The 15547-nt window shown below is 43.7% G+C and overlaps 1 protein-coding gene across 5 annotated transcripts in view; it reads right to left on the bottom strand.

The window, feature by feature from the left end:
- Nucleotides 1–15547, bottom strand: part of pkhd1l1.1 (PKHD1 like 1, tandem duplicate 1) — a 267609-nt gene that overhangs the window by 45702 nt on the left and 206360 nt on the right. For all 5 annotated transcript variants that reach the window (XM_059645764.1, XM_059645760.1, XM_059645761.1 and 2 more), the window contains exons 62-66: nucleotides 14783–14909; nucleotides 11931–12028; nucleotides 8709–8799; nucleotides 3332–3480; nucleotides 2084–2206 (exon numbers count right to left, since the gene is read on the bottom strand). In XM_059645764.1, coding sequence (XP_059501747.1) covers nucleotides 2084–2206; nucleotides 3332–3480; nucleotides 8709–8799; nucleotides 11931–12028; nucleotides 14783–14909 — 588 coding nt within the window. The remainder of the gene's footprint in view (nucleotides 1–2083; nucleotides 2207–3331; nucleotides 3481–8708; nucleotides 8800–11930; nucleotides 12029–14782; nucleotides 14910–15547) is intronic.

Raw genomic sequence — 15547 nt, 5'->3', positions numbered from 1 at the left:
TGACCTCAGAGAGTCGTCTGTGTCTGTGCGGAACTGCCAATTATGTTATTAATACCATTCCGATCCCTACCCATGGTGCAGCCAAGAGGACCCCAGAGTTGCTGTGGTATCATACGCTTTTATGTGCATGTTGGAACTATGGACAGTCATGGTATAAGCTCAAATTGCAATCCGTCACATGGCTGACCAGGAATTGTGGAACAGTCCCTCTTCCGCACCTACACAGGCCCCAAACCCCACCTCTTCCTCCGTTACATTGATGACTGTATCAGCGCCGCCTCTTGCTCCCCAGAGGAGCTCGAACAGTTCATCCACTTCACCAACACCTTCCACCCCAACCTTCAGTTCACCTGGGCCATCTCCAACACATCCCTCACCTTCCTGGACCTCTCAGTCTCCATCTCAGGCAACCAGCTTGTAACTGATGTCCATTTCAAGCCCACCAACTCCCACAGCTACCTAGAATACACCTCCTCCCACCCACCCTCCTGCAAAAATTCCATCCCATATTCCCAATTCCTCCGCCTCCACCGCATCTGCTCCCATGATGAGGCATTCCACTCCCGCACATCCCAGATGTCCACATTCTTCAAGGACTGCAACTTTCCCCCCACAGTGATCGAGAACGCCCTTGACCGCGTCTCCCGTATTTCCCGCAACACATCCCTCACACCCCGCCCCCGCCACAACCGCCCAATGAGGATCCCTCTGGTTCTCACACACCACCCCACCAACCTCCGGATACAACGCATCATTCTCCGACACTTCCGCCATCTACAATCCGACCCCACCACCCAAGACATTTTTCCATCCCCACCCCTGTCTGCTTTCCGGAGAGACCACTCTCTCCGTGACTCCCTTGTTCGCTCCACACTGCCCTCCAACCCCACCACACCCGGCACCTTCCCCTGCAACCGCAGGAAATGCTACACTTGTCCCCACACCTCCTCCCTCACCCCTATCCCAGGCTTTAAGATGACATTCCACATTAAGCAGAGGTTCACCTGCACATCTGCCAATGTGGTATACTGCATCCACTGTACCCGGTGTGGCTTCCTCTACATTGGGGAAACCAAGCGGAGGCTTGGGGACCGCTTTGCAGAACACCTCCGCTCAGTTCGCAACAAACAACTGCACCTCCCAGTCGCAAACCATTTCCACTCCCCCTCCCATTCTTTAGATGACATGTCCATCATGGGCCTCCTGCAGTGCCACAATGATGCCACCTGAAGGTTGCAGGAACAGCAACTCATATTCCGCTTGGGAACCCTGCAGCCTAATGGTATCAATGTGGACTTCAACAGTTTCAAAATCTCCCCTTCCCCCACCGCATCCCCATACCAGCCCAGTTCATCCCCTCCCCCCACTGCACCACACAACCAGCCCAGCTCTTCCCCTCCACCCACTGCATCCCAAAACCAGTCCAACCTGTCTCTGCCTCCCTAACCTGTTCTTCCTCTCACCCATCCCTTCCTCCCACCCCAAGCCGCACCCCCATCTACCTACTAACCTCATCCTACCTCCTTGACCTGTCCGTCTTCCCTGGACTGACCTATCCCCTCCCTACATCCTCACCTATACTGTCTCCACCTATCTTTTTTTCTCTCCATCTTCGGTCCGCCTCCCCCTCTCTCCCTATTTATTCCAGAACCCTCACCCCATCCCCCTCTCTGATGAAGGGTCTAGGCCTGAAACTTCAGCTTTTGTGCTCCTGAGATGCTGCTTGGCCTGCTGTGTTCATCCAGCCTCACATTTTATTATCTTGACCAGGAATTGCTCCCACTCTTAGTCAATGGCCTGTGTTTGGAGGATTTACAATGTTATGAATACAACTTCCATGACCATCAAGTCCTGGAGTGGGACTTTAACCTAAAATCTCTGGTTTAGAGTCAGACACATTATCCACCGTACCATAGGACATCCTACAAGGTAATGATATCTAAATGACAGATACAAGTTATAAATCACTCTCGTCTATATGAAAATGACCATGATAAATTTCTGTAAATCTTCCAAATCAACAGCATGAATGTAAACAGTTGAATGTTCAGCAGTGGTAATGCAACAGAATAAGATAGCCTACACTAATAAGAATGCTCTTGTTCGATATCTCAGGTACAGATGCTAAGGATCCATAAACCATTGAGAAAATACTCAATTTATTCTCCACCAGAGTCACATTGAAGACTTGCACGGATCTCTCCGTCTGAAATAAAATAAAAATGTGTTAGTTTGTATTTTGTAAAGTTCAAATTGTGTCCCGCTGGACAGAGGATGCACTAACTCACAAAGCCTCCTTCAAGAATACGTTGCAAATTTACAAACCTTACAGACCATGAAATACATGGGAACACCACTACCTGCAAGTTCTCTTTTCAGTATATCTCCATCCTGATTTGAAAATATATCCTTGTTCCTTCAGTGTCACTGGGTCATAATCCTGGAACTCCCTCCACACCTTCCCCAGGGTAAATAGGATTGGACTGTCCACCAATACCAACATCCCATGAAAGGATAAAAGAAAAATCTCCTATACCACAGGAAATAATTCCTCTGTTTACCCCAACAAGTGCTGACCAGCATTTTAAACTGCTCAATTAAATCATCCCTCAACCTTATAAACTGAAGGGAATTAAAAGGAAAGCCTCCCATAAACGTACTCTGTGTGTCTCATCATTCTGGTGAATTCATGCCATTGGCAAGTTGTTCCATATACCACGATCTTATACCCGTTCAATAGAAATACAAATTGTTGTTGTGTCTGCACTTTGCTTCATTACAATGTCACCAACTGAGTTAATATGGGTGCGGTTTTGTTAAAGCTTAATGAATTTTCCCCTACAATTTATTTCACCATTATTGTAAATTTCATTTTACAGTCATTCTGCACATTGATGAAAAATTAAACACGTTACCATGGCCTTTCTTTTTGCACTCATCAGGGGAAACACAAGGATGCCAAATTTCAAACAATTGCACTATTGACGTTTCAGGTTGGGACCTTTCCTGACCCGAAACGTCAGCTTTCCTGCTCCCCCGATGCTGCCTGGCCTGCTGTACACCTCCAGCTCCACACTGTGTTGTCTCTGACTACAGCATCGGCAGCTCGTGCTATTCCAATGCTTGAATATGTTTGTTTTGTTTGTAGAGGAGCAAATGCACAGCCAAGCGACTTTGTCTGAGTGATCTACTTTCACCAAACATTCGGCATGAGGTACTAAGTGTCTACTTAGATTAATGAATATCATTTACTGTCTAAAACAGCACTGAATTGACATTTTTCAGATGACATGGATGCAGAGCTCCAAAAGAAATGACAGTACTTTTTTACCTGGAAGTATATTCCAAATTCCCAGCATTTCCAGATAGTGAATCCTTGGATAAGGCTACAAGTGGGAAAGCCATCCTTGTTCATGTAAATACCAAACTGTCCTCCATGGGCCTCATTATTAAACCAGGCGTCAACAGGGTTTGATTGCTCTGCAGACAAGGAGACAATAATTTCATTTGATGGCTCATTTCTTTTACAAGCTTAAGTTCACTCAAAATTTAGCAGCCATGTGTTAGTTTACAACAGATCTGTCACCCCTCTGCTCACTGACCTACTTTGGCATCTGGTTAAGCAATTCCTCAATTTTATAATTCTCACTGTTGTTTCCAAATCTTCTATGGCCTTCCCTATCTCATAAATCTCAGATTTGCAAGCCTCTGTGATCTTAGAGCTCACTTAATTCTGGCCTCTTGGCTATGTCCAGTTTTAATCACTGTACCACAGGCATCCACACCTAAGTCCTGAATTCTCTCCCTCTACCTTTAACCACGCTTTTGATAGTTTGTTCCAGCAGCTTATCGAGTGGCTTGATGTTTTTATAGGTCAGGTGAAGAGCCTTCAGATATTTTACAACATTAAATTTGCTACATAGTTGCAAGTTGTTTCCTTTTTGTTGTTTATTTCATAGCCAAGCACTTGTCATATTGCCCTCTCTACAGGGGAAGTGTACATAAAGTTGCTCAATAACGGCTACCTTAAGTTGAGCGTATCCTGGTCTTAATGCAATGCACAGCAGTAAGGTGGTGATAAGGTGAGTATGGGAGAGAATTCATTTCACCTTCATGTTCAAATGCCCCAAGAGCTTTACTTTCCTCATTACTATAATAACATCTAATCCCACAATAATAAACATAATCTGGGGCAAAGTTAATCACTCAGATGAACGCAGTTAATTAAAGAAGTCTGACATGGTTTTGTTAAAGATTAATTATGCTTAACTAACTTACTTGATTTCTTAATGAGGTGCTGTGAGGGTTGAAGAGAGATGTGGTGTACAGGAATTTCCAAAAACCATCTGATATAGTGATGCACAACAGACCTGCGAGTTAGAGCTCATGGAATATAAGGAAAAGTAGGTACAAGGAGATGAAATTGGCTAAGTGACAGGACAGACAATAATGAAAAAATTGTTTTTTTGGATGGGAAGAAGGTTTATAGTGAAGGTTTCAAGAGCTGGTTTTAGGATCTCTGTTCTCCTTGATGAATATTAATGATCAAGAATCAGAGTAAGGGTTTTTAAATCCTCACCAATATTTTGTTATTTTTATTTTATTATTTTAGGGATTTTGGTTTGGAGCTGCGAACTGGGAACTGTATGCTACAGTTATATTTGGACTGTCAATAATTTTTTATTAAAATGGAAGACAGACTAAACATTTTTTGTTTATTTGTGAGGCCATACCTGGAAGATTCAGCAGATACTTTGTCACCAGGAAAGAGCATTATGTTCAAATAGATAGCAGAAGTTGACTGTTAATGAGGTCAGTACCTGAGAACAGGTTCTAACAAGTCTGGAAAACACGTTATGCTCAAACTGATAGCAAATACTGAATGCTAACTGGGACCCCATGGAGAAGATTGTCAGTCTATTGCATTTCAGACTGTGTTTCTGCGAGAAAGAATCTGGCTATTGATGCTATAACATAATGATTTGAGAGCACCCGGTCTCACCTGCCATGAGCAGCATTTTGAAGCTCAGAGGATAGAAAACAAAGTTATTATCACTGAGATAATGAGGTGTAGTGCTGGATGAACACAGCAGGCCAAGCAGCATCTTAGGAGCAGGAAAGCTGATGTTTCAGGCCTAGACCTTTTCTGATGAAGGGTCTAGGCCCGAAACGTCAGCTTTCCTGCTCCTCTGATGCTGCTTGGCCTGCTGTGTTCATCCAACTCCACACTTTGTTATCTCAGATTCTCCAGCATCTGCAGTTCCTACTCTCTCTTGTAATTATTACTGTCATCTTTAAAGCTTACTCAAATAAAGACAATGACCAACATCTTTAGAAACTATCACCTCTGCCTGTGGGACTATGCATTGTGAAAACCACTCAAATAATCTGGCCATTTTGCTATTTTCTTTTCTATATCCCTTAATCATGTTTGTCTGTCTGTCTTTTAAGTGAATAGGCCTGATAACATGTTTTTGGGTTTATGACATAGACCAATTGGATTACTTTGTTGTTCAATTTTTCATCCGGTTAAAGTTACTATATTGTTCATAAGCTGCTAAATCTTTTGTTTATGATGCAAACTGGTGTCTGGAATGGATTATTTGCATAGCCTGGGATTGGTTATTCAAAACTTTGGTTAGAAACAATTGAAGCTGTTTTGAAGCAATTGAAGGTTTTAATTTTACTGTGTTTAGAGTAAAGAGGCAGAAAGGTTGATTCGGATGTTTGCGACAATACACAACTAGAGAACATGTAAAGGAATCTGTCAGAATGGATGGACAAGAGACAGTTAAAAGTTAATGCAGGGAAGTGCGAAGTGATTCATTTTCATAGGGAGAATGTGGCCAGGGCACAATTTGAAAGGGATGCAGGAGCAGTGGACCTGTGGATAGCAGCAAAAATCATTGAAGGTGGAAGGATTGTTTAAGAGATTAGTCAGGAAGGCATGAGACCAAAAACAAGGAAGTTATCATACACCTGTAGAAAACACTGCCGTGCAGCTTTGGAAGGAATCTTCCCAGTCAACTTGTACATTGGTGGGAGATTTGAGAAAGTAGGGTGAGATCAGCAGCAATGAGATTCTCAAAGTTATGAGCAAAACACATGATTCTTTAACAAAGTATTGAGCAATGAGACAAGAATCTTTCTAGTGACTGGTGAAGAGCTTGTTTGCATGGCTGGGTATGTTATTATTAACTAATCTCGTGTTATTTACAGTTGTCTATTCTCCCACCCACTGGATCAAAACCTGATGGCAATAATTGCCATATGAAAATCAGAGCGGTTCACCAGTTCACCACTTGCTGCTGATCCTCCATCTCAGACAGCAGTCACCAACATCTCAGGGCACTCTCTGTGGGCAGAGATTGCTCTCCTCTTCCCCCATCATAGATGGAATTGGCATTGGGAAAATATTAACCTCTGTGTGATTGCAAGGTACATCTCTGGTCCATTTACAATTAGTTCTGCTCTTTAATGTTGTACTTTGGTGTTCACTGGCACTTTTCACTGCAAATCAGCTGCTAGGTCAGTTTGTGTTTAGAGTCAAGACCCACCTCATGGACTGGAGCAGGCTGTATCTCAGACAACTTGCTTGGTCTCTTAGGACTCATTCATTTTCACTTACCCTTCCCAATCTATTGTTTGGTGCAGACAGGAAACATGCAGGCAGCATGTTATGGTTGTCAGCAGTCATCAGTCAAAGGGTAGGGGGCACATTGCTGTATGGCGCCATATGCCATTTAAGAGCATTATTTGTGCCAACTTGGCCCAAGCAGGGTCTTGAATGTCCTGCTGATAGGGTGGTACAGAGACATGGCTTCCTCCTGCCCTAAGAGCAGCAGCGGAGGCAACAATGCTATGCCATACCAGCCTTGTCTGAGGTTAACGTAGTCTCAGCTGTTTGAAGGAATGGTCAGCTTTGTACAAAGAAGGCCAATGTTCTTCTCAATTCCACCAGCGTGAGTGCCACCATCTTCACTCTGATACCTCACACCCACTGTAACTAATCCCACTTCCCACTGAGGGTCATGCGCCACCGCTCTCACTACTTCTTGTAACGTCTTCCCTCACTCAATTTCTCTTCCCCAACCCCTGCCAATGCCAACCCTGCAAGGCCTCTGTATTGCTTACTCACTCAGTGAGGACCCCTCCCCTGCTACATGGAAAATAACTGTTGTGCTGCAAACTTCCACACCTTACCTTGCCCTGCGTTCATTCAAGGAGGGAAAGAGATCCCAGTGGGGTAGAAAAAGCCAAGATGGTTGGTGGGATGTATGACATTTAACTCCTGACCTCTTATGTGGACAGCATCCTGACTCTGCCCACCCTGAATGGCTGACCATGTCCAAGCCCCTGAAGTGGCAACAAAGACTTGCCCTCAGCTAACTGTACCAGAACGTCCTGAACAAATACCAGCTGCTTCAGTTCTGAAGAAGGGTCATGGAGCTCAAAACAATAACTCTGCTCTCTCTGCACAGATACTGCCCGACCTGCCGAGTTTCTTCAGCAATTTGTTTTTGTTTCAGCTATCTCACTAGACTTGACTGAGGCGTACTAGCAACCATGACAAGCTTCCTGGCTTTGCATCCCAGCGATATGGTGAACCAAAACAGTAGTAATGTGAGATAATGAAATGTGAAGTTGGATGAACACAGCAGGCCCAGCAGCATCTCAGGAGCACAAAAGCTGACGTTTCGGGCCTAGACCCTTCATCAGAGAGGGGGATGGGGTGAGGGTTCTGGAATAAATAGGGATTCTTCCTCCCACCCCAAGCCGCACCTCCATCTCCTACCTACTAACCTCATCCCACTTCCTTGACCTGTCCGTCTTCCCTGGACTGACCTATCCCCTCCCTACCTCCTCACCTATACTCTCCACTCCACCTATCTTCTTTTCTCTCCATCTTCGGTCCGCCTCCCCCTCTCTCCCTATTTATTCCAGAATCCTCTCCCCATCCCCCTCTCTGATGAAGGGTCTAGGCCCGAAACATCAGCTTTTGTGCTCCTGAGATGCTGCTTGGCCTGCTGTGTTCATCCAGCCTCACATTTTATTATCTTGGAGCTTTTGTGCTCCTGAGATGCTGCTTGGCCTGCTGTGTTCATCCAGCCTCACATTTTATTATCTCGGATTCTCCACCATCTGCAGTTCCCATTATCTCTGGAGTAATGTGATCCTGGCATCTCTGGTTACAGGGAAAAAATGACCAATCATCAGCCCAATGCAAATCAGGGTTACTGTGAGTATCCATGTAGGCTCCATGTGAGTGCTATGACAGTGAGTGAACTGCTCAGCTATGCAGTTTGGTCCAGTCCATGGGGTGAGTACGTGTCCCTGAGCACACACTGTCCTTGCTGCAGCATTAGAATGACAGCTATCATTGATGCTACATCGTGGGCTGCACAAAGTGCTGCAGCTTCCTGTAAGTGGTTCAGAGATGTGCCATGAAGGTGCTTAGAGGTTGGTACATACCAAGTGCCAGTGTCAATGGACGTGGGGCATTGTATTGTAACTCCTTAAACCCTGGTATCTTACTGGTGACTCTACACTCTCACCAAGATTTGAACTCACAACTTCTCGGTTGCTCATCCAGCCCCATATACATGACACAAGTGCAGGCTGTTTGCCTGGGCCTAGTGGAATAATGTCAATGTCACAGGAGTGGGAGATACGAGATGAGTGCAGATGTCTCGGAGGTTGAGTCTTACCTGGACATGGTTCCCCATTAATTCGATAACCAGCCTTCTCAAATCCTGCAACTATGTTCTCTTGTAGCACAACATTAGTGCCTTGAGCTACCTGTAAAATAAATAAAATCCAATTATAAACTTCTCAGCATCTTGTAGATAATGGGGAGTGTTTTTATTTGTCTGAACAGTGTAGAACGTAAATGCATACAAAGAATTTAAAACAACGACACAGGCCATTCTACACAATCAATGTCAACCCCAAACATTTATTACATTATACACCCACTTTGTCGCAATGTCTGCACCTGAGGGCAAGATTTCCGCGGAACTGGGGAAACTCTGCAAACCTTTAAAAATGGTGGGTGACACCACCAATTCCAAACGATAAATCTCATTCCCATTTTGACAGATCCTGTGTACTTTAGTAGGGGAGAGTGAGCAAGGTGTGACACCTGAGGAAACCAAACCAAACCCAGCAGGACACTTTGAACTCAGTACAGACCTCATTTTTGCTGGAGCAGAAGTTTTCACCTGAACACAACGTGGAAGTTACTAAGTTCCAGTGCAGAGGTAATAGCCTTGAAGGGTGGCACGGTGGTTAGCACTGCTGCCTCACTGTGCCAGGGGCCTGGGTTCGATTCCAGCCTCAGATGACTGTCTGTGTGGAATTTGCACATTTCTCCCCGTGTCTGTGTGGGTTTCCTTCAGGTGCTCCGGTTTCCTCCCACAGTCCAAAAATGTGCAGGTTAGGTGGATTGGCCATGCTAAATTGCCCATAGTGTTCAGGGGTGTGTGGGTTATAAGGGGGTGGGTCTGGGTGGAATGCTCTGAGGTTTAGTGTCGACTTGTTGGGCCGAAGGGCCTGTTTCCACACTGAGGGGGTTCTATGAAGGGTGGACAAACGTTACAGAGCTATCACAAAATGAAGAGATTTGAATCTCCATCCCCTTAAAAATAAAATAGAAATGAGGATTCTGACTGTGTCAGTGAGAGTTGAAATATCTCTGTTCCAGCAGATATAATCACTGCCCATTGACATTTCCTCAATGGTTATTGTTGTTTCCTTATAAATGTTTAAATGCTTTCCACAAAATCTAAGTGTGCCAGCAGGGAGGTCCAAGTTCATGGTATGTTTGACATCTCAAAAAATTTAACCAAAGAATTATCCGTTTTTGATGTAGAGTTATGAATAAGAGTTTGTTTTTATAAAGAATTAAGCACTTGGTGCTTAATTTTGAATGGGATTTCATAAATGAAACTAAATGTTTTAATACAATGAAGACTGGACTAGATATTCACACCTTTATTTTGTTTAATCTGGTGGATTTTTGGTGCATATTGGGTGAGTTGGAATAGAGGTTGCAAGGAGTCATGGAGTTATGTGGGGAATAGGGGCTGATTTTAAGATGACATGGGGACAGGGTGAGGGCGAGAGGGCCTAACATTGGAATCTCATCTCAGTTACTTCCTCAGAACAAAGAGGGTCTACTTAACAAAGCTGCTTCAGCATTTGGTACTTGTGAGGCCACTTCTGGTCTGTGTCTGAGGGCTATGGGACCACCCCATTTTTCCTGAACAATAACAGTTCAGTTGAAAGGAGTGGCTCCTGAGGCTGGAGTGGTGTTTTTGGAAACCTGTCAACTCATACTTCTTGCCTCGGGAATGAAATTCTGCGCCTGAGCCTCAGCTGTGGTTCTGTGAGCAGCACTCTCCCTTCTTGAGTCACAAGGTTCTGGATTTAGCTTCCACTCCCGGGCTTGAGTACAAAACTCAAAACTGATGCTGTATCGAGGGAGTGCTGCCCTCTTAGATGTGGGTCATACAGATGAGACTTTAAACCAATGGTCTACCAGCCTGCTCAGATGGCTGTAGAAGATCACATTGCCCTACCCCGAAGATGACAAGAGAATCTCTCTCTAGTGTATGTATTCCACAATTAGTCTTCCAAAATACATAATCTGCCTATTCTCACATTGCTGTTTGTGGGAGCTCGCTGTGCATAGATTGGTGTTAGGTTTTCAACAGTACAATAGTGACTACACTTACAAAAGTACTTCATTGACTGTAAGGGCCTTTGAGGCATTTGTTGGTCATGAAAAAGTGCTATATAAAAATACAAGTCTTTCTTTCTTGATGCTTCTTAAAACTTCTAAAAATTCAGTTGAACTATGATGTAGGATAGAAGGCTGTTGGGTCAGGATTGGAGTGTACAGGTCATGATGGCCACGTGGAGTCTGGGTCAGAGAGTGCAGAGCAGAAGGTTAACATCCTTGAATCATGTTTTGAAAAATGCTGAAGTGGAGAAGCTCTCACTGCTGCCCAGTCTGAACCTATCACTGTCATATATTGTTGAACAGGGTGAGAAGGACAACGTTCTCCCCTTGGGTTTTGTAACTTGCCTTTTGTGGATACCACTGTGGCTAATCATTCTAGTTCCCCACAAGCCTGATGAGTCTGCTTCGAGGCATGTTCTCCATCAGAGTAACTACACCTTGGGATCATTATCCAGTTGGGATTGGCTGATATGGGAGATGAGTTGGGTGGATGGGGAGAAGAGGAAAATGCAGATAAATCAGCAATATCCCAACTGAGGGGTAAATATCAAACTAGTCAGAACAAGAGAGGCAGAAAAAAAATTGTATGAAAGGTAGCAGCAGGATCATTTGAACCAAGTGAGATGCTGTAAGAGATACTTTTGTAATGTTGAGGATAAAGTACCAAATTAAACTGTTAAAACATCATGAAGGCTGTTATGTTGGCAGTCCATCAATTTTGTGAGAAAGAGCCTCATTTAGATATATATTCTCCGCACTCAAGTGATATGATTCACATTAAAGAGGAAGGTTTTCTTAAGGACACCTGGAGATCATTTTGGGCATGTGACACTTGGTAAAGAGGTTCTGACCATCATGTAGCATTGTGGCCAGTCAGTAAGTCCAGATGACAACCACTGGACAGTTGGAAACTTGATTGTGTGATTCCTTTTATAACAGTTACTTTGTCATTGATTTCTGAGCAATGGTCATGAATGTGAATAACACACCTGGCCTGAAGCACAAAGATCAGTTAATTGAGTGTGATGTATGTTTCCTACAGCACCCATCCTACAACCTACAGTGGAATGGACAATGGCAGGTCATGACTCACTTTGGGGTAAAATAAAATTGAATTCTCCACTGTTGAAAGAACAATTTGGTTAAATATACTTCACTCTCTTTTATTAAATGCAATCGTTTTGACCTCAATTGCTGCAGTCCAAGAATTGGAATTTGAAGACCACAAAGAGAGAGCCACCAGATTCCTTCTTGCCCGATTCCTGTCGCCCATTAATATGATACCTAGGACAAGTGAGAACATTCAATTGATGTCCAGCTGCAAACCATACATTGCATACATAAACAGACACACATTAGGAGCAGTTGTAGGTCCCTCATGCTCTGCCATTTGATAAGATCATGACTGATTTGATCATGGTCTGCTTTTGTGGTCTTCTACCCATTTGTTCGTAACTTTGGACTTACTTGTGCATCAAGATACTATCTAATTCAGCCTCAAAAATATTTGACCACTGTCTCCACTGCTTTCTGGGGAAGAGGATTCCATAGACTAACAACCCTCTATGAGAAATGATTTCCCCTCATCTCCATCTTAAATGGGTTGTCCCTGATTTTCAAACTGTGTCCCCTAGTTTTAGTCTCTTCCGCAAGAGGAACGCTCCTCTCAGCATCACCCTGTCAAATCCCTTCAGGAACTGATATTTGTCAATAATGATCACCTCTCGTTATTCTAACATGCAGGCCTTTCCTCATAAGGTGACCCCTTTACCAAAGGAATCAGTTGGGTGCACATTCTCTAAACGGTTTCTAATGTAATTATATCTTATTTAAAGTAAGACCAGAATTGTACACATTACTCAAGATGTGGTCTCAACAATATCCTGTATAAATGTGGCAAAGCTTATCGGCTTTTATACATTTTTCCCTTGCAATAAATTGCATTGTTACATTTGTCTTCCTAGTCTTGTGCTACACCAGCAGACTAACTGTGATTCACATACAATATCTCCCTGAACTCTCCAGAATTCTGCACACTCTCACTATTTAAGTCATGCTATTTTTGTATTCTTCCTGCCAAAGTAGACAAGTTTACATTTTTCCACAAAATATTCCATCTGTCCAATTATTGCTCACTCAGTTAAACTATCTGTACCTCTTTGCAGACTCCCGATTTCCCTGATGCTGTACTCAATAAGAGTACAAGTAACATTCATCAACATTCTGAACTGAAATGCTTTACAGCAGGTCTTGGCTTTATTCAATGATGTAACGATGCGTGAAAACGATTCCACATCGTGGAGAACAAAATAAGTTTCACGTGCCTGTCTTACACTTCACACATAATTCAACATCAATTCAGGGACTGAATTGTAGAGGAGGACAGTGTGAATCAGGCAGGTAGTCTAGAGGAGGGTGATGTTAGTAAGGAAGATGTGTTACGAATTCTGAGGAAGTTGAAGATAGCTAAAGATATCAGGCCAGATGGGATTTATCTAAGGATTCTGTGGGAAGTGAGGGATGAGATTGCAGGGCCTTTGACGAGGATTTTTTTGTCCTCACTGTCCATGGATATAGTGCCGGAAGGTTGCAAAGAGGCAAACTTCATTCCCATGTTCAAAGAAAGGAATAGGGATAACCTCGGAAATTATTGACCACTTAGTCTTAATTCAGTGGAGAGCAAAAAGGGCTCTGAGAGATAGGATTTATGATCACTTGCACAGGCAGAGTTTGATTTGTGACAGTCAACATGGATTTGTGAGGGGTAGATCATGCCACACAAACCTTATTGAATTCTTTGAAGAGGTGACCAAACACGTGGATGAAGATAGAGCAGTGGATGTGGTGTACATGCATTTAAGTAAGGCATTTGATCAAGTTCCCCATGGTAGGCTCATGCAGAAGGTAAGGAGGCATGGGATAGGGGGAAATGTGGCAGATTGGATTCAGAATTGGCTGACCCTTAGAAGAAAAAGGGTGGTAGTGGACAGAACATATTTAACATGGTGCTCAGTTACGAGTGGTGTACCACAGGGATCTGTTCTGGGTCCTTGTCTATTTGTGGTTTTTGTAAATGATTTGGATGAAGGAGTGGAAGGGTGGATTAGCAAGTTCGCGGACGATACGAAGGTGGGTCACACTGTGGGCAGTGCAGAGAGCTGTTCTAGGTTGCAAAGAGATATTGATAGGATGCAGAGCTGGACTGAGAAGTGGCAGATGGAGTTTAACCCTGAAAAGTGGGAGGTGGATATATTTTGGAAGGACAAACTTGAAAGCAGAATACAGGGTTAACGGAAAGATTCTTGGCAGTGTGGAGGAGCAGAATGATTTTGGGATTCATGTTCACAGTTCCCTGAAAGCTGCCACCCAGGTGGATAGAGTTGTTAAGAAGGCGTATGGTGTGTTAGCTTTCATTAATAGAGAGATTGAGTTCAAGAGCCGTGAAGTTATGCTCCAGCTATTCAAAAGCCTGTATCGGCCACATCTGGAGTATTGTGTCCAGTTCTGGTTGCCTCATTACAGGAAAGATGTGGAAGCATTGGAAAAGGTACAGAGGAGATTTACCAGGATGTTGCCTGGAATGGAGGGAAGGTCTTACATGGAAAGGTTGAGAGAGCTAGGGCTTTTCTCTTTAGAACGACGAAGGATGAGAGGTGACTTGATAGGTGAATACAAAATGATCAGGGGTACAGATACTAGACAGCCAGAGACTTTTTCCTAGGGTGGAGGTAGCTTTTACAAGGGCACATAGTTTTAAAGTGAAAGGTGGTAGATATGGGGGAGACATCAGAGGTAGGTGCTTTACTGAGAGTGGTTGGGGTGTGGAATGCATTACCGGAGAGGGTGGTGGAGTCAGCCTCATTAGGGGCATTTAAGTGTCTAATAGATAGGCATATGGATGATAGTACAAGGTAGGGGTGGAGGTTAGAGAGACCTTAGGTTTAGGGTAAAAGTTCGGCACAACATCGTGGGCCAAAGGGCCTGTGCTGTTCTATGTTAACATCGTTTACATTTATTAACATGCTGAGATATGATTACCTCCATCAGAACTTTTACAAATGACATTATCATCGATATCAAGGCCACTTGTTTCAAAGACACCTATTGCAGGAGCAAATCCTTGATGAAAAGCACACCCACGAATGTAAGAATCATTTTCTACAATCTGGAAAGAGATAGTTGGAATAAATCACCGTCAATCAATTAGGGCCTAATCCATTTCTTATGATATCAAAGAGGATCAATATGACTTTGGAAGTCATTGACTGATCTTGGGGAATATGCCCTTCTATCTTGTTAACCTCCACCTCCCTTATTCATCCTGTTTTATGCCAGGTCCCGAGTTGTTGAAAAATGAACCTCAAACATGTTCTTTTGTCCTGAGTAAAAATACAGAATCCATCAATTTAAAAACCATTTAGGGAAACAGATTTCTGACTCTGTGGACACCCCTTCCTCCCGACGCTCTCTCTCACTCTAAGACCCTCCATCAGGGGTCTCATGTTTGAACTCCACTCAGGGTTGTAATCATGCAGATACTGGAAATGTAGAATGACAGCAAAATGTGAGCGAGGTCAGGCAGCATCTGTAATGAGAAAGAGACAGACAAAGTTAATGCTGCAGGCTGAGGGGGTCATTCTTGAAAAAAACTGTGTGTGTGTGTGTGTGTGTGTGTGTGTGTGTGTGTGTGTGTGTGTGTGTGTGTGTGTGTGTGTGTGTGTGTGTGTGTCTATATGTACCAATGTCCGCTTGTGTGTCTGCCTGTCTGTGTCCTCCTGTTTCTGCGTGTGTGGTTTTTTTTAC

The sequence above is a fragment of the Stegostoma tigrinum genome, chromosome 5 (assembly GCF_030684315.1).
Source record: "Stegostoma tigrinum isolate sSteTig4 chromosome 5, sSteTig4.hap1, whole genome shotgun sequence".
Classification (NCBI taxonomy): domain Eukaryota; kingdom Metazoa; phylum Chordata; class Chondrichthyes; order Orectolobiformes; family Stegostomatidae; genus Stegostoma; species Stegostoma tigrinum.
This window is presented reverse-complemented; position numbering and strand designations above follow the sequence as displayed.